Below are 24,744 nucleotides of genomic sequence, written 5' to 3' on the forward strand. Positions count from 1 at the left end.
GTACTTAAATAGCTTGCTTTTGGTCTTTATGAAATCTTGGTTGATCCTATCTACATCATAATCATATTCTATTTAATATACCACATAATGTTGTGGTATATTAAATATTGACTGGTAACTTATGAGCAGTGTAAGTAGTACATTATGAATAAAAGTTTTCTATCATTTTAATTTGTTGGATGTAGGTATATTTATATGCATTTAGAAATACATTTATTTATAAAGTTTTGTATATTTAGATGTATGTGTGTGACTTTTAAGTGCATATTCCTTCATTAAAATGTTTTCTTTACTAAGACTGCTCTTCTCTAGTGTTGTAGATTTTTTTTTAAAGATGTGTTTATTTATTTGAGAGAGAGAGAGCATGAATGGGAGGGGCAGAGGGAGAGAGAGAATCTTAAGCAGATTCCACACTGAGTGCAGAGCCAACCACTGGACTCAGTCAAGACCTGAGTTGAAACCAAGAGTTAGATGCTTAGCTGACTGCACCACCCAGGCGCCCCTGGTGCATAGTGAACAACTGGAGCTTAAAGTTTACTTTTGAAATTAAAGACTGATAAAATATTAGATGACTTTGACGTTTTTAATTTGGAAGATTGAGAACCTAATGGGCAATCGTTTGAACCTTGGATAATCAACAGCAAACAAATATTATAAGTACTTATTTTTCTTGCCACAGAAAGATTTTCAGGTGTCATGCTAATTATTCCTCATTCTGTTTGATTTGGTTTGGTTTGGTATAGGGCAAGAGGAAACTGAATCTAAGAGTGATTTTCATATACTTCACATAAAAATGGTTGTAACTTTGGAAGGAGTTAAAAATTTTCCAATTGGTTAGTAGTAAAAATGTCAACATATTATAGTTGACTGAAAGCTTAAATGGAGAGCCTAAGTAATGACTTTTTCAGTCTGTACCAAACTGGGAGAAAATTGTAGAGATATTGCAACTGACATTCAAACTTTAGGGGCCTTGTAGAGTAGAAGTTAATGAAATTTCAGTACTTTCTGTTGAGTGACTTCTCTAAATTTTAGGTTGACCAGAGTATATTATTCTTACAAAATGTCTTTTGAATTCTCTTCCAATACTGTGAAACAATGACTTCTCATCTACTAAGGACATGATGGTGATAGGAGATAAGATGTCCTAGAGCACTCCTCTAGCTTCCAGCCCCTGTCTCCTGATCAGTGCTGTCATGGACAACTTTGACAAGAGTCTCACGTTCTGTGTGTAGGATGGGCACAGAGCTTGAGAATCACTTTTGTTTAAGACCATAGGTGTCTCTGAGGAAAAAACCCTTATGCTGTATGATTTATGGAAATAGACTGTAAATTACTTCTTAAAGAGATCCTTTATGCAGTCAGACAGGAGAAGGCAACCTAAAGTGTCAGTGTTTTTGAAACTGGCCCCTGGGGGTAGGCAGAGAAGTAGGGAAACTGAGGTTACATGCCATTTGAAATCAATTATAAGATATAGCAGTAGTGCTTTCTTGCTATATTTGGATTCTACTGATAGACTTTCATTGGGTTTTTTAAGACATTCTATTTGTATTTTGATAAATTTTTTGGTCATTTAAAAAATAGCTAAAATATATTTTGAAACATAAAATGTTAGACCAGTTTTCTAAAAATTATTTTTTAAAAAATGTAGACTTTTAAAAAAATAAAATGGGTACCTAGTAAATACTCATTTCTTTTTTATATGATTTAGTTAATAGAGTTAATGTTGATTTAAAACGTTTTTTTAAATTTAAAACTCTTATGCAGAGAAATGTCCTTACTAAGCCATTTTTTTAGTGTCTAAAATTCAATAATGTGATCATAACATTTACTTTTTATAACCTTTTTTGTTATTGTTAATAAACTTTGGTTTTGTTTTAGATGCATAGCAGAATTTAGTGGAAAGTACGTAATTCCCATATATTCCCATCTGCCCCTACCCATGTAATATATACTTTTCAGACTTGTTAATGTTAGCTACTAAGTTGTACAAGTTTAATGATATTTTAAGAAACAGTTCTCTTCACCTCAAGAATGTTCTGATATTACTGCATTTTAGGCTGTAAATGATCCTTATTTTTATTTTCTGTGAGTTACTTCAGAAACAGTCATAGCTTTTCTAAAGCTTTTAAATTAGGAAGGCAAATGAATCTTCTAATAAAGTTAGGTTAGACTGTTTGGAGATGGATACACTGTCTAAACTGTCAGTCAACTGGCGTGGCTGGGTGGATCAGTCGTTTGAATGTCAAGCTCTTGGTTTCATCTCAGGTAATGATCTCATGGGTCATGGGACCAAGCACCATGTCAGGCTCCCCACTCAGTGAGGGATTTGCTTGCAGATTCTCTCCCTCCCTTCTTCCCCTTCCTCTCAAATATAAAATAAAAAATAAATCTTAAAAAAAATAGACAGTCATTATTATAAAGGCATGTGTTTTGTGCAGGGTAGGGTAAGTAACAGTTTTTACAATTTATTTTCTTCAGTTACTCTGTGCTTTCAGTCTGGTTGTTGTAAAACTATTTTAAAGTACCTTTTCTCTAAATGATGTGTGTTCTCATTTTCATTGCAACTTTTGTTGGTGTAAGGATTTCACTTATTTTAGAGATTAATTTTAATCTGAAAATTAAACAATAAGTAATGTTTTGATTTGTAGTCCATTTTTATCATTTTATGTGATAACATTAAACTTTTGATATGCCTTATATTATTTATTGGGGAACTGTCAGTTAGAAAAGGATAATGAGTTGCAGTAAAATTCTCTTTTTGCTGCAGTAGACCAGATTTGAAATGGGCATTCCTAATTGACATGGAATGTAGAAATTTATTTTACTGCTACCTCATTGACCTAGATCTGTTTGATTTCTTTTTCTTTTTTTTTTTTTTGACATAGTTACCTTTCTTTTGTTTGTTTTTTATTTACCATTTTCTTTTATCATACAGTAAAAAGGATATATGGTAATGTTCAGATATACAAATTAGGGCCTTGATTTTGACAGTACAGTATTTCAACATTGGCATCCAAAGTAGTGGATTACAAGAAATACTAGCAATGTCTCGCAAAAATATAATTCCACACATGAACTCCCAAGAGTAATATAACCACAGAATGTTTTTTTCCCCTGTGTGTTAGTGAAAATAGTTTGCATGTCATGAATGAGAACAAACATTTAGAAATGGTTTTTTGAGACAGTTTCCTTTGTGACCTAAAACGATCTTACATTGTTAAGACATTGCGCTTATTGAGTTGTAGCCCCATTCAAAGCACCTTTTAATTTTATTAATGTAATTATAAATTTCACCTATGTAATTATAATGATGACAGCCAGAGGACAGCGAGTGAGTTGGAGGAAATCAGAGGTGGAGACAAACCACGAGAGACTGTGGACTCAGAAAAAAACTGAGGGTTTTGGGAGGGAGGATTGGGGGTGGGATGAGCCAGGTGGTGGGTATTAAGGAGGGCATGTATTGCATGGAGCACTGCATGTGGTGCATAAACAATGAATTTTGAAACACTGAAAAAAAATTAAATTTAAAAAAATGTCCTAATTTTATGTATGAAATTGCTTTATTTCTAGGGTTTACAGATTGGTACTCGAGAATTGGAAGAGATGGGAGCAAAATTTTGTGTTGGTCTGTTGCGTTTGAAAAGACTGACATCCCCATTGGAATATAATCTGCCTTCCAGCCTGCTTGACTTTGAAAATGACTTGATTGAATCGAACTGCAAAGTAACTAGGTAAGACACACTTGTTTCCTTCTGTTATTATGTGCAGTATACTGTTAGACTTCATTAAATTGAGGAAAGGCACAGAGATTTTGATAGCCAAGAATAGTTTTAGGATTAATAAAATTAAGTTTAAATGTCTAGATTACATACTTGTTTGTTCCAAATTGTGATAATATTCTTCATTCTTTTATTTGGGATTGAGATTGTAATGAAACATCCTTGTGTTTTGAATGCTATTTTTAGTGATCTTAATGATTTACCCTTTTTTAAAAAAAAGATTTTATTTATTTATTTGACAGAGAGAGAGAGAGATCACAAGTAGGCAGAGAGGGGGAAGCAGGCCCCCCGCTGAGCAGAGAGCCCGATGTGGGGTTTGATCTCAGGACCTTGAGATCATGACCCGAGCCGAAGGCAGAGGCTTAACCCACTGAGCCACCCAGGCGCCCCCAGTATTATAAATCTTAATCATAATACCAGATCTTAGCATTTTATAGTTTGATGGATATGGGTAAGAAAATTCTCATTTTGTGGAATGTTCATGATTTTTCTTGTTAGATACTGACTTGTCATTTGTCAGTTTATTGCTATGCTCTGTTAGATATATTAGTTTAGGAGTTTTATGTGTGGTGAAACATTAGTTAGAACTCTGTTCTTTTTAATGTGATCATTGAGACAGTAATCACCTGAGTTCTCTACTGGAAGTACATATTTATTATAAAGATTGTCCATTGTTCTGACTAATATTTAGAAGCCTTCCTTCAAGTTATTTCAGGTGTTCTTTATTCTCCTAGGTTTATCAAAATATAATTCACAAATATAGATTTGTAGAATTGTAAGATTTTGTGATGCTTTGATATATGTATGCATTGTACAAGGATTGCTCCCAACATACCCATCCATCAGTGCACGTTTTGGTGTGTGTGTGAATGAATATGACCATTTCAGTTCTGCTCTTCAAATTTCAGTCATACAGTCTAGTATTATCAGCTGTAGTCACCATTCCTTTTTAGTGACACCTTCAGACCTTATTCATCTCAGGCTGAAAATTTGTACCATTTTACCAGTCTTTTTCCTTTTTTCCCTACACCCCGTCCCCTGGCAGCCTCTTGCCTACTCTCTGTTTCTCTGAGGTCCATTTTTTTGTTTTTGTTTTTGTTTTGATTCCACATGTAAATGACACCATGTAGTAACTGTCTGTCTTTGATTTATTTCACTTAGCATAATGCCCTCCAGTTTTATCCATGTAGCAAACGAAAGGATTTCCTTCTTTTTAAAGGCTAAATTATACTTCATTATATATCTGTATATTACATTTTCTTTATCCATTCATCCATTGATGGACACTTAAGTTATTTTGATACTTTGTTACAAATAATACTGCTTTGAACATGGGAGTGCAGATATTTCTTTGACAGCTAATGATTTTATTTCCTTTGGCTGTGTCCCCAGAAGTGGTGCTGCTGGATGATATGGCAGTTCTACTTTTAATTTCTTGAGGAACCTCCATACTGTTTTCCATAGTGCCTATACCAGTCTGTGTGGTGACCAGCAGTGTACGGTTGAGCACCTTTTCATATATTTGTTGGCCATTCATATGTCTTCTTTGGAAAAATGTGTATTTAGGTCCTTTTCTCCATTTTAAAAAATTGGGGTTTTTTTGCTTTTGAGCTGTGAATTCTGTGTATGTCTGGTATTAACCCCTTATTGAATGTGTGCTTTGCAAATATTTTCTCCTATTCCATAGGTTGTCTTTTTATTTTGTTGATGGTTTTCTTTGCTGTATAAAAGCTTTGTAGTTTGATGTGGACCTACTTGTTTATTTTTGCTTCTATTGCCTTTGCTTTTGGTGTCAAAAAAATTATTGCTAAGCCCAGTGTCAAAAGAGTTTACCCATTTTGTTTTCTTCTAGGAGTTTTATGGTTTCATTCTTACTTTCTAGTCATTAATCTGTTTTGAGTTGATATTTGTATATGGCGTAAGGTAGGGGTCTAGTTTTATTCTTTTGTATTTGTCTAGTTTTCCCAGCACCATTTAATGAAGAGGCTGTCTTTTCCCAATGCATATTCTTGGTTCCTTTGTCAAAAATTAATTGGCTGTATATGCAGGGGTTTGCTTCTGGGCTCTCTATTCTGTTCATTGATCTATGTGTCTGGTCTTTATGCCAGCACCACTATCGTAGGATTATTTGAAATCAGGAAGTGTGATGCCTCCACCTTCATTCTTTTTCAAGATTGCTTTGGCTATTCAGGGTCTTTTGTAGTTCAACTGTTTCTTTGAAAAATGTCATTGACATTTTGATAGGGATTGCATTGAATCTGTAGATTGCTTTTGGTAGTGTGGGCATTTTAACAACATTAGTTCTTCTAATCCATGAACACAGACTGTCTTTCTGTTTATTTGTGTCTTCTTCTATTTCTTTTATCGCTTTCTTATAGTATATATCTTCTACCTCCTTGAGTAACTTAGTCGTGTTTTATTCTTTTTGCTGCCTTAGTAAGTAGGATTGTTTTCTTAACTTCTCTTTCATAGTTCATTGTTGGTGTATAGAAATGCAACTGTTTTTTGTGTATTTTGTTTCCTGCACCATTCCTGAAATTGTTCATTATATCTAACATTTTTTTATGAAGTTTTTAGGGTATCTATATATAACCTTTCATTTGTACTAAGAGAAAATTTTACTTCTTCCTTTCTGATTTTGATGTCCTTTGTTTTTCTTTTTCTTGCCTAATTGCTCCTAGGATTACCAGTACTAGGTTAAATAAAAGTGGTGAGAATAGGCATTCTTGTGTTTTTTCTGATCTTAGAGGAAAAGCTGTTGTAGCACTTTATCACTGGATATGATGTTAGCTGTGGGCTTATAATATATCAACTTACTATGTAAAGGTGTGTGTCATCCTCTTTCAGTTTTTATCAGGAATGGGTGTTGAATTTTGTCGAGATATTTTTTCTGCATCCATTGAGGTGATCACATGATTTTTATTCTTCATTTTGTTAATGAGGTATATCACATTGTTTGGTTTACAAATGTTGAACAATCCTTGCATCCCAGAGATGAATCCCACTTGATTATGGTATATGTTTGATCCTTTGAATGTATTGTTGAGTTGAATTTCCTAATACTTTATTGAGGATTTTTGCATCTAACTTCATCAGGGATATTGGCCTGTAATTTGTTTTTTTGAGTGCCCTTGTCTGGCTTTAGTATTGTTATGCCCTCCCCCCTCAAAATGGGTCCATGATTAAAGGCGCGAGACTGATATAAAGCAAAGGTCAAGTAAAGATTTATTGCGTACCATGCATCAAGAATCAGACCGAATGTTTGGGGACGCACCTCTTACAAGAGAGGGTGACCCTTCTCTGTTTCACAGACTAGCTTTTAAGGGCAAAGGCCATGCGGTTGGGCCTGGCCACGCATAGGTGGCCAATGAAACTGTAACACACAGAAAAAGCTGCAAAGTCATGCTAGGTGACCAACTGAATTACAATTTACCCTAGTAGACATTTGAACCAGCCTATGACCTTCGTCAGAATTGGCACCCAAAATGTGCCCAAAGGGCAGGGCTCATACTCCTTGGTAACTAGGGAGACAGTATGCATCCCCCTACTGATCAGATGTCTCCACCTGGCCTGACCCACCCTTGTATTTTAGCTTTGTTACCTGGGGCTGGTTTCCGGGACTTGTTTTTAAGTAAGTCCCCTGGGGGAAGGGGAGTAGGGATAGTTTAAACAACATTATTGTTTTAACCTTGATGGAAGCCTCTGGCTAAATAGGTCCTTACCGTATCAGGATAATGCTGGCCTTGTAATATGAGTTTGGATGTGTTCCCTCTTCTATTTTGGGAGGAGCTTGAACGGGATTGATACTAGTTCTTCTTTAAATGTTTTGTAGAATTCATCAGTGAAGCTCTCTGGTCATGAACTATTCTTTGTTGGGAGATTTTTGGTTACTGATTTAGTCTCCTTAGTAACAATTGGTCTGGTTAGGATTTTCTATTTATTTTTTCATGATTTAGTCTTGGTAGATTATACATTTCTAGGAATTTTCCATTTCTTCTAGGTTATTCTATTTGTTGGCATATTGTTGTTCATAGTAATCTCTTACATCCTTTGTATTTTTTGGTATCAGTTGTAGTATGTCCTCTTTGATGTATAATTTTATTTGAATTCTCTTTTTTCTTGGAAAGTTTAGCTAACGATATTTTTTTTTTCTTCAGAACATTAGCTCTTGGTTTCATTCATCTTCTTTTTTCTTTTTAGTCTCTCTTGCATTTATGTCTGCTCTGCCTTTGTTATTTCCTCCCTCAGCTAACTTTGGGCTTAGTTTGTCCTTTTTTCTTGAGGTATAAAGTTAGATTATTTGAGATCTTCCTTTTTTCTCACTGTAGGTGTTTATCACACTAAATTACCCTATTAAAACTGTTTTTGTTGCATCCCATAAATTTTGGTATGTTGTGTTTCTATTTTCACTTGTCTCAAGATAATGTTTTGATTTTTCTTGACTCATGTTCAGGAACATGTTTAATCTTCACATATTTGTGAGTTTTTTTCTTTTTGTAATTGATTTCTAGTTTTAAACTGTTGTGGTTAGAAAAAATGCTTGATATGATTTCAGTTGTCTTTTATTTTTTAAGATTTATTTGTGTCCTCACATGTGATTTACCTTGAATAATGTTCTATGTGTGTTTGAGAAGAATATATTATTTTGCTGTTGTTGGTTGGAATATTCTGTATATGTCTGTTAAGATCCATGTGGTCTAACATGTAGTTTAATTCTAGTGTTTTCTTATTGATTTTCTGTCTGGATGATCTATCCATGTTGGAAGTGGGTACTTCAAGTCCCCTGCTAGTATTGTATTGCTGTGCATTTCCTTCTTTAGATTTATCTATATTTGCTTTATTTAATATGTGCTTTTATGTCAAGTGCATAGGTATTTATAATTATTATATCCTCTTAATTGACACTTTTATCGTTATATGATGACCTTCTTTTTCATTTTTTTTTTCTTCCTGATGTGAGTGCCGCTGACTCCTGCTGTCTTTTGGTTTCTATTTACATTGAATATCTTTTTCCATCACTGTGCTTTCGGTCTATGTGTGTCCTTAAAGCTGAGGTGAATCTCTTACAGGGAACATAGAGTTGGGTGTTAACATTTTTTTTCTTAAATCCATTCAGTCACTCTATATTTTGTGCTTGAAGAATTTAGTCCACTTAAATGTAAAGTAATTATTGATAGGTATAGGCATACTGTTGCCATTTTGTTCATTGTTTTCTGGCTGTTTTGTAATTTCTTTGTTCCTTTCTTCCTTTTTTGCTTGCTTCCTTTGTGACTTGATGATTTTTTGTAGTGGTATACTTTTTTTTTTTAACATGGCTATAAAAAATTTAATGACTTCAGAGAATGGTGTAGTGGTATACTTTGATTTCTTTATCTTTTGTGTGTCTACTATAGGTTTTGTGTTGTGGTTACCATGAGGGTTACATAAAACATATTTATGATAGCCTAGTTTAAGCTGATAATAACTTAACTTCGAATATATACCAAAACTCCTCCTTCCCCACATTTTGTTTTTGACATCACAGTTTGCATCTTTTTTACATTGTATATCCATTAACAAATTATTGTAGTTATGGTTATTTTTAATACTTTCATACTAGATTCATAAATTATTTTCCCACTACCATTGAAAGATTATAGTATGAATGTAACTATATATTCACCATAACAATATAATTGTAATTATATATCATATACATATATTCATATACATATACATATATTCATATATATTCACATACAGTTTGAATGCAACTATATATTCACCTTTACCAGTGAGTTTTATGCTGTCACTTGTTTTTCTGTTATTAGCATACTTTCATTTGAGCTTGAAAAACTCTCTTAACATTTCTTTTAAGCCCAGTCCTATGGTGATGAACTCCTTCAGTTTTTTTGGTCTGGAAAATTTTTTATTTTTCCTTCAATTCCGATTGACAGCTTTGCCAGGAAAAGTATTCCTGGTTGGTTGGGAGTGTGTTTCTTTTAGCACTTTGTAGGAATCCTTCCCCTCACTTCTAGTCAGCAAGATTTCTGCTGAAAAAAATCTGCTAATAATCTTATGTGGGTTCTCATGTACATAGCAGGTTGCTTTTCTCTTGCTACTTTAAAGATTTTCCTTGTCTTTAACTTTGACACTTTAATTATAATGTGTCTTGGTGTGGGCCTTTTTGGATTCATCATTTTGGATCTTCGTAAATCTGGATGTCTGATATCTTTTTCTTTCCCCAGGGTAGGGAAATTTTCAGCCATTATTTCTTTGAATAAGCTTTCTGTCCCTTTATCTCTTCTTCTGGGACCTCTGTAATGAATATATTGGTTTGTTCGTTGATGTCCCTTAAGTCCCTTAAGTAATTTTCGCTCTTCATTCTTCTTTTTGTTCCTCTTTGGATGAATCCTGCTTCCCTTTTGGAGTTCACTGATGCTTTCTTCCATTTGCTCTAGCCTGCTGCTGAAGCCTCTATTGAATTTTTCAGTTAAGTTATTATATTCTTCAGTTCTATGATTTCTACACAATATTTTTTCATATCTTCTCTCTGTTGAAATTCTCACTTTGTTCATGCATTGCTACTGACTTTGTTGAAAATCTTTATTACCATTATTTTGAAATCTGTATCAGGTATATCATTTATCTGCATTCTTTGAGATCTCTTTCTAGGTATTTATCTTGGTCTTTTGTTTGAAATAGATTTCTCTGTTTCTTCATTTTCCATGACTCTCTGTTTTGGTTTCTGCACATTAGATGAAATAGCCATCTCTCCCAATTTGTGGCAGAATGTTCTTGTGTAGGAGATAAACTTCATTCATTATTCTGACTTGAGCTTCTAGTTGTGTCTCAGGCTTTTGTGATTGCCCAGGCCTCTTTCTTTGTCTTTAGTGCCAGTGGTTGAGGGTCCCAGGTCATAGTAGTATCCCAAAAAGGAGGATCATAATCGCGCTTAGATGCAGGATGATTAGAAGCTGGACCTTTTAGCAGCAGCTAGAAAAGTCTGTAGTTAAGCCCTTCCGGGGAAAAACTGGGAGATGGGTATTTTTGCCTCTTCCCTTTGTGGTAGCCTGACTATATGGCTATTAGGACGTGCCTCTGTGCCTAAGAACTGTTTGTTCGATAGGGTACATGGGATTCATGGATGCAAGCCCTGCTGGCTGCTAGAACCAGGCTGTCTGTAGATCTGTCTCCTCAGTGGCAGCCACAATAGCTGAGGCGTCAGATGTAACGTACTTTGGTTACTGGAGCACCCTGCCGGAAGAAGGCAGGATATGTATCTGCTGACTTCCCCAGTCTCTGAAGAGGATGGCAGTCCACAATCCCTGCTAAATTAGAAGTCTGGCCCTCAGGCTGCAGCTTCTAAAATATGCCAATGAAACTTTTTAAGGGAAAGACTGGGAGACAGGCGGTTTTGCCTGCTTCCTTTGTGCTGAACACACACACACACACACATGCGTGCTTGTGCATTCCAGTTAAGACTTGGTTCTTTGTTTATTATAGCCTTGTGCATCCTGTGAACACAAGTCCTGTTGACTGTCAGAGTTAGGTGCTTTTTCTAACCAACTTTTAATTCACCTATCCTTTCTTTAGCTGGGTCTAATCTTTTAGCTTTCTAATTATTAATTATACTTAATTAGGGGGATTAAGGGGGAAAAATACCTGCAGGGCACTGGGAGGTGATTTAAAAAATTTTTGAGAAATGTTGCCGTGGGGCATAAGGTCCAGTAGCTGTCATTCTGGAGGCCCAGTTGGACTTACCTTTGACCAGACTTTCACTTACTCTCCTGACCTTCATTTCTGTCTTTTGGCCCTAACTGAATAGCCTCTCTGATAAAAGTTTTTAGAAAGTCATCTTTCCCACTTTCTAAACTAGGGAATAACCTGAGGAAGGTGATCTGAAGGTCTAACTGCTCTTTATAAAATCTTTTAATCAATTATTCTCTTTTCAATTGCACCCTGATAACCAGGTTATCGCCCAGATTATTTTAGCTTTCCTTTGACTTTGTAATGCAAATCAGCGTTTTCCCCATGGCTTCCCCTGTTGTAAGTACTTGAGCAAAGTAGAGGTTGGTACTCAGACCCCATTCATTTTTCATCCATCTGCTTTCATCTTCTAACATTTGTTGATGTCTCTTCTCTGCTATTATTTCCTCTTCAGTTTTCTTTTTCCTGTGGATTATCCTTTTAAAAAGTTACTCTTTTACAATCATCTTTGTTGCTCTTGAGATTCACTGTATTTACCAGAAGTTATAGAACTTCTTTTTCAGCAAAGCCTGTGGTTGAAAATTAATCACGTTTTATATTCCCAGAGCATTCATTGGAAATTACCATACATAAATCATTTTAACTTTATTTAATTGTATCTGTTGTATAATAAAAATTTCATCGGCTGTAACACTAAGTCTGCATTGTATCTTTCCTAGGGGCGTGTGTTTATTTTAGGTCAAAGCTGGGAATATTGGTAGAGCTCATTTAAAACTTACAACTAGGTAGTATTTTTGTACTTAGCGGAAGTGTTTTATTTTACCTGTCACCTGAGCTATTAAAGAGTCCTCTCAGCGAGTCTCATTTAAAGTATTTGAGAATTAATAAAACATTTAACAGTGCTGCACATCAGGATATGGTTAGTGGGGACTACATTCAGGATATCATGTATACAGAAGAAGTACTTGAAGTTTGAATATATTTAAAACATTATAGGAAAGCAAAGTTGAAAAATGCCAAACTCTATACAGTGTCTTATCATAATAAAAACATATGCCTGTGTTTAAATGAAGCCTAATGACTGTCTTCTAATCAGTGTTTTGACCTGTTTTCTTTCTTTTTTTTACTGAGATGAAGTTCATACAGCATAAAATCAGTCATTTTAAAGTGAACAATTAAATGGTGTTTAATATGTTCACAATATTGTGTAACTACCAGCCACCTCTGTCTAGTTCCAAAACTTCTCATAGCACCCCCAAAGAAAACCCTCATACCCGTTAAACAGTCATATCCAGACCCTGACAACCACTCATCTGCTTTTTGTCTCTGGATTTACCTGTTCTGGATATTTCAGATAAATGGAATCATATGGTTTATGGTCTTTTATGTCTGGTTTCACTCATTTAGCTTGTTTACAAGGTTCATCTGTGGTGTAGCATGTGTCGGCACTTAATTTGTATTTGTGCATACAGCATGGACATTAGAAAATTTGGTGAGAAATTGTTCTTAATGCAACTAATAAAATAAATAGGACTTAAGCTGGAGAAAATCTTTAAAATATGCTTAGCATTTGTTCTATTTTTTTGTTAATACTCTTTAAAAAATCTAATTTGATGCATTTTGATAAAGATAGAGTACTTTTCTCATCAGGTATAGAGAATGAGTACAGGCCTGTGAATGAGTTAACATCATCATGTTTCTTGGTTAAAGGCTCTGCCTCTGTTGCTAGCATCATCACAGAGACTGGCTGGAAGTTACTGGTAGGGTAGTATAAAGATACTCATTGCTACAGACTGTTAACACTAGAATGAAATATTAGCCTCTGTATTTTCTGTACTTTTTTCATGTGAAGCTAGTGTTTATTGTAAATATGTAAGAACTTTTTCTTCTGAGAAAATTAAATTAATATTATTAAAGAGAAATTTATTTGTGACACTGTTACAGACTACGAAGGCAGACTGTTCAGGAGGACTGCTACTAGGGGTAAAGGCAGTGAGGCAAGGTGGAGATTTACAGCCAGGGAGTAGGGAGGGGGCTTGGTGGATGGAAAATTACTGAGAGGAACTCACATATAAGGGAGATTCTGGCTAAACCTACTTGATGGAGTTTTTGCTAAAGCAGGCCAGACTGATGAGATACAGAGAGTGAGGGATTTTGATAAAACTGACTCAGCAAGATTCTTACCACAGCTAGACTAAGCAGGGGAGCCCCTGAGGACAGAGCCCAAGGTCAGGGCCTAGTCTGTAAGAGGACTCAGAAGAACCTAATTCAAGTTTGGTCAGGGACAGAGTCTGTCAGTATAGACCGTTTGTGGCCACGTGTTAATGGCAGTATTTACAGCAATGCAGTCAAACTTACTGTTATTAATGTGCTTTATTTTAAATGTACAGTTTACCGTTTAATCAAGCTGCTCCTTAAAAAATCCTTTTTAATGGCTGTGAGGCACATGCTTGAGTCTGGTGTTCATTTGTGAGTGTCATTTATTGTAACTGTGTAGAAAATTCTTACAGCTATAATTAGATTAGAATATTTTCTAGGGAGATAAATCATGCCATGTAATTGAAGATCATATTATCTCTTCTGTCCACTGGAAATCATAGTTGCTCATAACTAAAAGTGAACCATTTGTGTTTTTGTGCAAAGTCAATGAAATGCTCTTGTACCTACAAATACAGAGGATATTAAAATCATCTGGGAAAATAAGTTGGGAGCTTAATGTGAATACTTCAGGACCCCAGGCCAGATTTGATTATAATGAAAGCTTTGAGGCTTATCATAAGAAAAAGAAATGATCCTTACCATTGAGATCCAGATAAGTATGAAGTTAGTAATTGTTAATCTCTAAGACAGCAGTGTAAAGAATTTGATGATTTTAGGTACTTATTAATATTTATAAGCTATATTCTCAGTAGCCTCTTGGAAGAATGAAGTTATTCCTCTTAGTGCCTGTTTGAGACGCCAAAGTAAGAAAATGGTATATCAGAATAAGGAAGAATACATATTGTTTCCAAGAGGATTCATTCTGTCCTCTGGCAGGCTGTGGAGTAGGCAGGTGGTCCCAGTCTGGCAAGGGACGGAGCTAACTGGAGGTGGGTTTGCAAAACTTGTCAAACTTGTCTAGCCATGGTTCACGTGTCCCCCTCTAAGTAGTTGCCCTTCAGAGGTCACTGTGGAAGGCCTAGGGCTTCGCCTTTCCTCAGTACCACAATACTGCCCCAGATTCCCTTGTTTATTTTCTGGTTTGTTTGTTTTGCTGCTTTCTGCTTTGCTTTTCAGCCTCTTGCACTGTGTATTTTATGAATTTGTCACACGCCTCCAGGGGAGAACTGTTGGGGTCATATCTCTGCAACTCCCTTTTTTCAGGAAACGTGGCAGCTCTGAACTCCAATTTTTGCCTCCAATCCTTTGAAATTGCTGAAAGCTCTGATGACTTCTCTGCCTCTTAGCAGCTGCCCTTGCCTTGCCTTGGGTTCTTCTGGACTTTGCCCCATGCACCTTTTCTCTTGATTTTGCTTTGTATCCTTTCACTGTAATATCCGTCACAGCTGTTAATGCAGCTGTGTGCGGAATCCTGTACATCTGGCTAGCGCATCACTAGACCAGGGATGGCCTTGGGACCCAAACACGCATGCCCATTTTGAGTTTCTGTTAAGTTTGATTATTATCTCCGAGATTTTTCTGTTCTATTGAGAGCCATCAGAGACAGATGGTATTGTTACCCCTTTTCTTATGTGTAAACTGAGGCTCAGAGATGAATTGACCCACGGTCATCTGTCTGGTAATTCTCAACGAAACCAGGAATTGTGCCCAGATTGATTGGACTCCAGAATTCCCCTGTGCTTTCATTGTATCTTGTATCTTCCAAGTGACTAAGCAAAATTACTAAAAGGGAATGGTTTCAGCTTTTGAGGGTGTCCTGTATTATTGAGAAAACAACTATTTAACCTTTTCGCTTTGTATAAGGAATGTTTTTAGATCAATAGTAATATAAAGTCAGTTGGAGTTTAGTGACTGTTTTTTGAAGGCAGCTTGGTTATATTTGTGGTCCAAAAAATATCAGTAAATTAACAACTTTCTTTCCTTCCCCTCCACCATAGATGATCCTGTTAGAAATTCTGTACTCTAATTGTGTGTTGAGTATATATACCTGTGTAGGAATGGGCAAATACTTGTGTATATACACTGTGGACATTTAAGACTGACAAAATTGTTAACTTGTATTTTCTATGGATAATTTTGTTTGCTTTGATATTTAGTAGATAAAACATCTCTTATGAGCTGGGAATCAAATTATATAAATAAAACATTCTCTGATATTTAGGCAGATAGAGCCTTTACTTTCACATGAGACCTGATAATTCGATACAGGAAAGACATAATCAGCAAGTCACAAATTGCTACTAATTTGGGCAATGGAGTATATTTCTGTTTGTGTATCAGTTTCAGAATTTCTCCCCTAGGATATCTTTATTGTGCTGTCTGAAAACAGGTAGGTTAGTTTCAAAATTGTAGAAGAGTATGAGGTTAAGGGAGGATTCGAAGTTACAAAAGTAAGGCAGTATTTTTAGTCCTTTTGGTGTGGTGCCAGCCCATTACCTGGGCCCGTTAGGAACTGATTAGCTTTTTTCTGTAACAAGGTAGGTTTTATTAATTTTATAATAGCATTTTATATTTGTACAGTTTAAGAATTTACAGATGCTTTCACACTTACTACCTAATTGGAGTCAAACAACTTGTGAGGTAGTGGGGCTGACACTGTTATCTCTGCTTTTATTCTGGAGAAAAGCCAGTGCTTGGAGAGAGTATGTGACTTGTTCAGGGTCATGCAGCTGGCTAGTGGGAGAAGAGAGGCACAGGCCCAGAATTTCTGACTCCAGGTCCAGTGTTTTGCTTCTTTCATGCTTGTATGTAGGTAACAGAGCTGAAGATCGGCGTCCAGGTATCTCAGATGTCCAGTCAGCTCTCCTGCAAGTAGCTGGGCATACATCAGGGGATTTGGTGAATTTATTAGGTTCCATATTGCATATGCTTACTAGTTAATATAGTGATAGGCAGAATACTTTCAGAATCTGAATGAAGCACAATTTTTCATCTTTGGAAATCAGTTGGAATTTTAAACCTTTTCTACATCGTAGTGACACCATACAGCAGGGAATTTCAACAAATTCATCCTGTGAGAAAGCCATTTGGGTGAAGGTTTTGATTTTTTTTTTCCTGAAGCACCATGAGAAGGATTTGGTTTTGGACTAAAATGCTATTCTCTTTTAGAATGAAATGTTTCTTATTGATTAAAATCCAGAAAAGAAGGATGTTAGGGCAACGATACAGAGGCCAGCTGTTGGAGAATGAAGCAGAACAGGGAAACAGGAGTAAGCTTACATGAAGAAAAGTAGAGGGACAAAGAAGTTGTGATGGGAAAAAGGTAATAGTGATAGGAAATAATTGAGTGCTGATTAGAGTTTCTTTTTGTGATCAGAATTTTGTGATTGAATTCCTTTCTACTGATGTCAAGGGATTATTTTATAACTCTAGGGCAGATTATCTTAAGGTCTTTCTTTTCCCTGCAGGTTATTGTGAGATATAATGTATATGAAGGCTCTTCCTAAGTTGTACATTGTTCAAAACATGTTGGAATTACTAATAAAAGCAAAGCTGAATTGCTGTGGTCTTGTGCCTTACGTTTTTTTGTTTTTTAACACAAAGTATAATAAGTGGGATGGGGTAATATAAAAAGCAGTGATCTTGTGGGCCCTGAGGCTTCTCGTAAGGAGTTCGGCAAATATTTTTTTTGTGCCTGCAATGTGTCGAGTACTCTTAGGAGCTGAAAGGAGTTACTAATGTGGGTAAGTCACAGCTCCTGACCTTAACATGCTCATGAGAAGATGGACCCACAAATAGGTGGCTTCACCTGCATGGGAGAAGGGACCAGACAGAATGTGCGGGGTACAAACGGAATGCAGAGAAAGGGCGCTTAGCCCGAGATGGGCTTTCATAAAGGAAGAACATCTGCAGATGAGCCTGAGCTATAGTTTGAAGGAAATACGAGTCGGTGGGAGATAAAAAGTGGGAAGCATGTCCAGAGAGAGGAAGCAACATCAGTGAAGGTCTGTGATGTAAAATGTGAGGCAAGAAGTAGCTCAGAGCTTGGCTGGCAGGACTTGCTTGCTGAGAATTGTGGTTTTATGACTCACTGAGTGGATGATGTTGAGACGAGGGCAAGCGGAAGCAGACTTGCAGGGGAGTCTGATGAGTTCCCTTGCAAACATACAGTGGGGGTATATGCGAGATAGCCGCGCGAACCTGTTCGCAAGTGCTTGTGTGCACAGTGCAAGTTCAGGGGTGAAGTCAGGGCTTGAAATTTGGAATTTGGAAATACCAGAATGCAACTTAAAATATGGGAGTTTACTCAAAGAGAGCGCGCCAGGAGAGCATTTTTATAAGTGCTTGTTTTTGAGGCATAGGAGGGAGGATGGAGAGCACTTGATCAGCAGTGAGCAGGGACAGAGGGGAATGCGGCACACCAGAAGGGAGGAGTGCTGGAATTTCTACCAGTTAAGGGCAAGAAACAATGGACTGGAGAGTGGCAACTGGAACACTGGCCAGAAGGCTGCTTTCAGGGGAGTGATGGGGATTGAATTCCTCTGTTCCTGCTGTCTAGGATTCCCGCAGCTCTGACCCTAGGCCTACCCAGCACTCTCCCCGCTGCCACAGGTGCGCAGGTTGGCACTGAGGCCTGCTTTGCCGTTGCTAGATGGACTCACTGCATTTCAGACAGACGGTACACTTTCATGAAGCTGAGGCTAGGAACATGTCCGGTAGGACCTGCAGAAACAGGCATCAAATAGCAGGGTCAGTGTGGGTTCCGAAAATGGACTCAGAGTGTGAAACTGGTCCATTGCTAGGTATCACGAGGGTTGATGCCACGACGTGGATGGAGTTTATGTCGCAGCATATGAAGGAGCCAAGATCAGGAATTGACAGGCTCAAAGTATTTTCTGAGCATTCGTTATTATGGGGTTTCTTGTGCTTCTTAGACTTAACAAAAGTGCTTATTAAGTGTCTGATCCTAGCACTGTTCCAAGTCTCCTTGATGGCTAGGAACTTTTTTGGCTGGATCCTGGGCATTTTTATTGCTTCTGAATCATACTTCTTCTGTTTCCTTAACTTATAAGACTATTTTCTAGCCTGTAAACTAGGTTTTTTCTTTAAACCCTTTCTCTTAGGTCATGTTGATTAATGTTCTAGTATTCAGCTTCCCATGTAGAACTAGGTCCTCGCCCTGACCTCGGTGTAGTGGCTGAGGTTCCGGTAACCAGTTTACTTTGTGCCAGTCTGTTTTCTTTGGTGGTGGTATGGGGGGTGGAATTCTGCTGTCTGCAGATCTCCTGAACGATGCTTGCCCCCCCCCCCACCTACCCACCCACCACATGGATTCTGTGCTCTTCCTACCTGTCAGGAGACCCCATGAAGCTGCAGGTAACTGCGCTGTTCTGGTCCCGGTGCCTCCTTGCTGTGGAGTGAGCCTCTCCAGTCCTGCTTGGTTTCCCCAGCCCCTGTACCAGTGGAGTGCATGGCTTTTGAGGAAATCTACCCCCTCCCTTGCATCCCCACTATCATTTCTTCTTATTAGGACAGTCTCCAGGAAGAAAGTAAGCAAGTTTCCCCCCTCATTTCTGTCCTTCCCCCTCTTTTGCTCTAGCAGAAGCCTCCATCTGTCCTGAGAGTCTGTTCTAATAGTCCTCAGCGTATGCAGTGATTCACCTGGGACACCCTGAGAATTTGAAACACCAGACTCAAGAAGGAGTGAATTACTGTTTTTTTTTTTTTTTAAAAAAATGGTCATTTTAGAAGGCAAAAATGATTTTTTCCTTCTAATCTCAATTTTTCCCCCAAAGACCTAGTAGATTCGTCATAAATATTTCAGTTGCATACCTGAAAGCTATGAAACTTGTGAGTGTTAGGTAAGTCATAAAGTCTCACGGAGTCCTTTAAGCCACTCAGCTGGCTTATCAGGGCTACTCCATCACAGAGCAAGCTCTGAACTTTTAAAGAAGTTTGCTACATAAGACAAAGGGGGTTTTGCAATATATTTTTAATGAGCAAGATAAAAAAAATTCTAGGGAAAAAAGATAATCTCAGTGGATGAATTTTGCTTTCTCTTTTTAGAAAACGAGAACAGTATAATCCAATAACTTGTCTTTCCTGCCTAGACTTGGAGATAATCTGAACTGAATTTCATATTCAGTGCAGGACTTTTTTCATTCTAGATGCCTAATGACATTTGCCTCTCTGCTCATTTTAACAGATTATTGTTCCCTTTTTATTGTCTGATTTTATAGCTTTTAATTGCATCCATGATGGGAAATCCTTTTTGGAAGCAGGTGGGATATCAAACATACATCTGTGTGAAATTAAGATGGTTTTGATCACAAAATGGGGACATTGAAATGTTTGTATAGTGTTTCTTTGATAACGCCGTGTATGTGCACGCAAGCACGTGTGTGTGTAAAATCTCCCAGATGGGGAGAAATCAAGATGGAAAGGCTGTCTTTATCCCAACCTACCTAATGAAATATTCAGAAGCACTTAGTGCTTTTAAGCAAATATCTTATTCTGTGTCCCAAGGGCAAGTAATTAATCTGGGTGTGGAGCATTCACTTGTTTTTCATTTTTATTCTTGACCAATGGAAACTGGGAGGAAGCGCGTAAGGGCTGTTTTATGGCAAGTAATCTTTGTATAGACTTAGAGTAAGTGGTTTTAGTGTTTAAATACCGCACTTTCTTATAAAGGATGAATTAATAAAATAAATAAAGTAAGGCTTACTGAAATGGTCTGTTTAGCCCTGCAAATTGATAAAAGTCCTACAAAAAAGCAACCAAATAGGGGAGTCTCTTGTTTTTGATAGCTGTCTAATTGTAGAGTATATGTCAACAACCTTGTTGTACAATTAATACTTAACATGTCACCATTTATAGTCTCAACTATTATAAATCTCTTAACTTTTTCATTTGGATAACACTTTTAAAGCTAACGCAAACTACTTGTATTATTTTGAAATCAGATTTAACCCTGTGTGGTCAAATAACCTTGTATTAGAACCTTAGGATCTAATGAAGTCTCGTGTGCTCTATGTGCTCTGGCCACAGCCCTACCACTTACGTTTTGGATGAAGATGAGCCTCGATTCCTTGAAGAAGTGGATTACAGTGCAGAAAGTAATGACGACTTAGATACTGAATTGGCGGAAAACGCAGGGGATTATGAACCTTCTGCTCAGGAGGAAGTACTTTCTGACTCTGAATTATCAAGAACATACCTACCTTAAACCTTCTACCATCTCTTGAAAGTGCAAAACAGAAAGGAACTAGCTTGTTTTTTTCTTACACAGGAAGTTTGAGAGAAACGAGTTAATAGCTGACTCAAGAAAGAAAAAAGTAACTTGGGCCTGTTTGGTTTCAAGACAATAAATATGTTATTAATTCATGATAAAATTGGCACTTGTTTTATTTTAGATATTCAGTGCACTTGATATGGCATTGAATGATCAAATACTGGATTTAATTTTTAAAACAAAACAAAACAAAACCTGAGTATCATTGCATGAATTTTTATCTTCTTATGGTTATATCCTGCATCAGATGGATACATTTTGAAGTGTGTGAGACTATAAAATCTGAATCCCGAGTTATTGAAAATCCCGAGTTGTTGAAAACAAATATATATGTACATGGATTTCTCTAGCTGTGACTGTGTAGGGTGAGTAGATACTGAAGATAAGACTGTGCTTCAGAATCATGTTAACTGTGGACTTGTGACTGAAATAACCCAGAGTTTGCCTTGAAAGCGTTACATTCTCCACTTACCAAATTAAAACAAATAAAAGCTATATTAAATGTTGAATTCATTTCGTCATCCTTTTTAACCAGCTCAGATTATTTGGTTTATAGAATCTTTGTGAAGATATTCTAGAAATCCAACATCTGAACACATTGATAAAAATTTGTTTAAAAAAAAATGCTGAATTTACTAGTGTTAGACTTTTTAGGGTATAGGTGTACCTCTGAGTGTTGTAAACAATATATTTGAACGGCTCTTTTCTCTAAAAGAAAATAGAGTGTGTATCACAATAGTTTGTTCAGCTTGAAACATGCAGTGAGGATACGATACAGTGTTAAATGTGTATCTGTATATTAAGCGTATTTAGCATTTCCTGAGTTGTGTGGTGCTGACCCTGGCGTCTGAGTCTAGATGACTGCAGTGACCGTAAGCCATTTCTTGTAGTGACATCTTTCCGGTTGAAGCTGCCCTGCTGCGGAAATGACTTTGTCTTCAAGTAGAATAAAACTAGTTCAGCGACTTTGGATAAATGCCCTAAGAACTAAGGTTCTGTTAAAATAAAACAAATCTGAAAGAGTTACCTCATTAACAGATTCTTGCCAGATTTTGGTACATTTGGTGCTTCGGTTTTGGTACATTATTCCTGATTAGAAATTTTTAATCTTTTTTTTTAAACCTATAATAATGGAAAAGAAATGATAAAATGTATGTCAGATTTTTTGCATTTTCCAAGTCCGTGATTTTCACTGTATCATTTGAGGCATTTTCTCCATAGTGTAGCTCATTTTTGACGTCCTAGCAGCTATGTTTAAAAACATAGTATGGGGCAGTTCATAGAGTTCTTTTTCTCTTAGTAGCCTAAGTCTTAATTAATCTCAGAAAATAGAAGACTAGATTTTGAGGGTTGACAGTCCTCTTGGTGTGTTGGTTAGCTAATTTGGGAAAGATCAGGATACTTTAGCGAAGTAAAATATTATTTATTTAATAATTTATCTAATAATTCATAAAGTTATTTATTTTAATTTATATGTTTCACATAGAAAATAATTGCATATTTAATTGTGATTTTTTTTTCCAGAGTGGAATATGGAGCTACTACGTATGTAAATTTTTCTTGATTCTTATAAAACTAGAAATGGAAACACAAGGTATCCACATATGAGAAGTAATTACAGTTACTATAGTGTGCAGATAACTCAGAACTTCAATTTATTATGTTGACAGTGTAAAAATCCCTTGTTGTGTACTATTATAAAATTTCGTATGGGTGACATCCATCTTTTAGTATATGTTACAAACCTGAATATGCCTTTTATTAAATCATTATTCACAAGGTTGAAGAGAAAGTCTTCTATAGTTAGGAAATGATTTTTTCCTTAATAAATAGCTTTATTTATAAAAATTTATAAAATTTCATTTATAAAAATAAAAACTTAAAATCCTAACTTTCTGAATTAGTGGGTAAAACTGTCACTGACTATTAGTAGCTAAAATTGCCCTACATTTTATCTCTGTGGCTATTTCTTTTCAGGATTTTCAAAGAATGTTTGAAATGCCTTCAGTGACATAACCCTGAAAAAGTAATGCGTAGCTGACAAACTGAACCTAGTGATAGAGTTTAGACTGATTTAATTTGCCTTGTGTTTGGAACTGCGAATTTCTTAACTGTGGTTTTGGTCTGATCCAGTGGTTCTCATACTGTGTTGTGTACGTCAGAATCACCTGGAGGACTTGCTTCCCAAATCAGAGATCGCTGATCCAGTGTGGCTCTGGGCAGGGCCCCAAATGTGCATTTCTTAAAAATTCTCACCATGGTCATGCTGCAGGAACCACACTGGGAGAACCACTGTCCTCTCTGATGTGCTCCCTCGGCCTCCAGTTTCCTAGGAGTCGCAGGACCTGTGAACTGTAGATCAGCACCAGGGATGGTTTAGATCAGACTCAGGTGTAGAATCAAGACAGTAGACACACAGAGGTCAGGCAAGGTCACCATGTTCAGGGTTTCACCCCAGGTCTGCCGGCAACTAGCCTCGAGTTCTTGCCGCAGAAGGAGGTGCTGTCCTTGGCCTTTCCCTCAAAGAGTAAGGAACGTGAAAAGCTTGAGGGTCTTTGTTTCTTGAGTCTGTGAAATTTATCCAGGAAAGGCAGAATGCAAAAAACCTGTGGTTCACATCGGCATTTCCTTTATTGCAGTCATACTATTGTTTGAAGAAAGGGTTTCGTCCTGCTTTAAGTATCCTTACTCAATTCCTGCCACGTCTGCCAGTGGTGTTTGTTGTTCAGAGACATGGACATTTGTTTGAATTCTAATTACAAATAAGTAACCTGGAGTTCCACTTGAGATATGCACTAACAGCAGTGAATATGCTACTTCAACATTTCAAATATCCAAGTGAAGATGACCGTATTATTATAAGCACTAAAGTGGATAATATAATAAATGTACTGATGGAATTGTCTTTGTGCATGATCCAGAAATAAATGACACTAATGAAACCATAAATGTATCTTTATAAATCCTTTTGTTTTCCTATACGTACATTTTTTTAAAAAGGTTTTATTTATTTGAGGGAACATGAGAGGGGGGATGGTCACAGGGAGAAGCAGACTCCCCGCCAAGTGGGGAGCCTGATGCAGGACTCGATCCCAGGGTCGTGACTGATGCTTAACTGGCTGAGCCAGCCAGGCACCCTTCCTGTATGTACTTTAATCGTTATAAAACATTAATTGAAAATCCGTGAATTCAGTGAATCAGCTACATGTAAGCCCTAGGTCTCTCCATTTGGAAAAAGATGGTGAAGCGATATTTTCAGTTGAAAGACCATTCTACTTCATCCAATGGAATGTTCTTACTAACATGAAGCAAATATTTCTCCGGCTAAAGCCCATTTGAATTCCTGCACAGGAAAAGGGAAACTCAGAAGAAAGTCTCATTTTCTTTATGAAAATTCATGTTTTGAGGGTTCTGTTCCTGGAATGTCAAATTTCGGTTGTTTTCCACCATTAATCGTCTATATATAGCCTTTGTACTTACCTATACGGGGCTGACCATTAGGACCTTCTTTTTTGAGACCCTAAGAAGTAACTTAGGCCTGTCCCCACTCCTTCCACCTCATAACCTTCCTCACACTCCAAGTCCTTTCGACCTCCTAGCACCTTCTATCAGCTCTTAGGCTTCAGAGCATGGCTGGTTATTGGGGTCATTGAATAAACTTTGCAGTTTGAGGTGGATGCATAGGCAGGACTGAAATCCTAATGAATGGGCCTCCTGTGGTGGCATTTGAGGCACCGTGCAGGCCAGCCAGGGTGACAGTTTGGAGTCTGGGTCCTGGCTGACGCTGTGAGAACTGAAGTGAGCTCTGCCTGTGGTTGCGTGCATACGCACTCCCAAACCCCTGCAGAGCAGGGGTGGACTTGTGGTGCCCTTCGCTTCGTAAAC

At 37.0% G+C, this 24,744-nt stretch overlaps 1 protein-coding gene across 7 annotated transcripts in view; it reads left to right on the top strand.

Moving 5' to 3' along the window:
* Positions 1-21,368, top strand: part of AGTPBP1 (ATP/GTP binding protein 1) — a 158,061-nt gene extending 136,693 nt beyond the window's left edge. For 4 of the 7 annotated variants that reach the window (XM_032306880.1, XM_032306883.1, XM_032306884.1 and 1 more), the window contains 2 exons: positions 3,571-3,731; positions 20,616-21,368. In XM_032306880.1, coding sequence (XP_032162771.1) covers positions 3,571-3,731; positions 20,616-20,793 — 339 coding nt within the window. In that variant the 3' untranslated portion in view covers positions 20,794-21,368. Of the gene's footprint in view, positions 1-3,570; positions 3,732-14,831; positions 19,287-20,615 lie in introns of those variants that run through there. The other 3 variants (XR_004277301.1, XM_032306882.1, XR_004277300.1) reach the window with 2 other exon arrangements.
* The last annotated feature ends 3,376 nt before the right edge of the window (positions 21,369-24,744 follow it).

Source organism: Mustela erminea, chromosome 12 (genome assembly GCF_009829155.1).
Source record: "Mustela erminea isolate mMusErm1 chromosome 12, mMusErm1.Pri, whole genome shotgun sequence".
In the NCBI taxonomy this organism is placed as follows: Eukaryota; Metazoa; Chordata; class Mammalia; order Carnivora; family Mustelidae; genus Mustela; species Mustela erminea.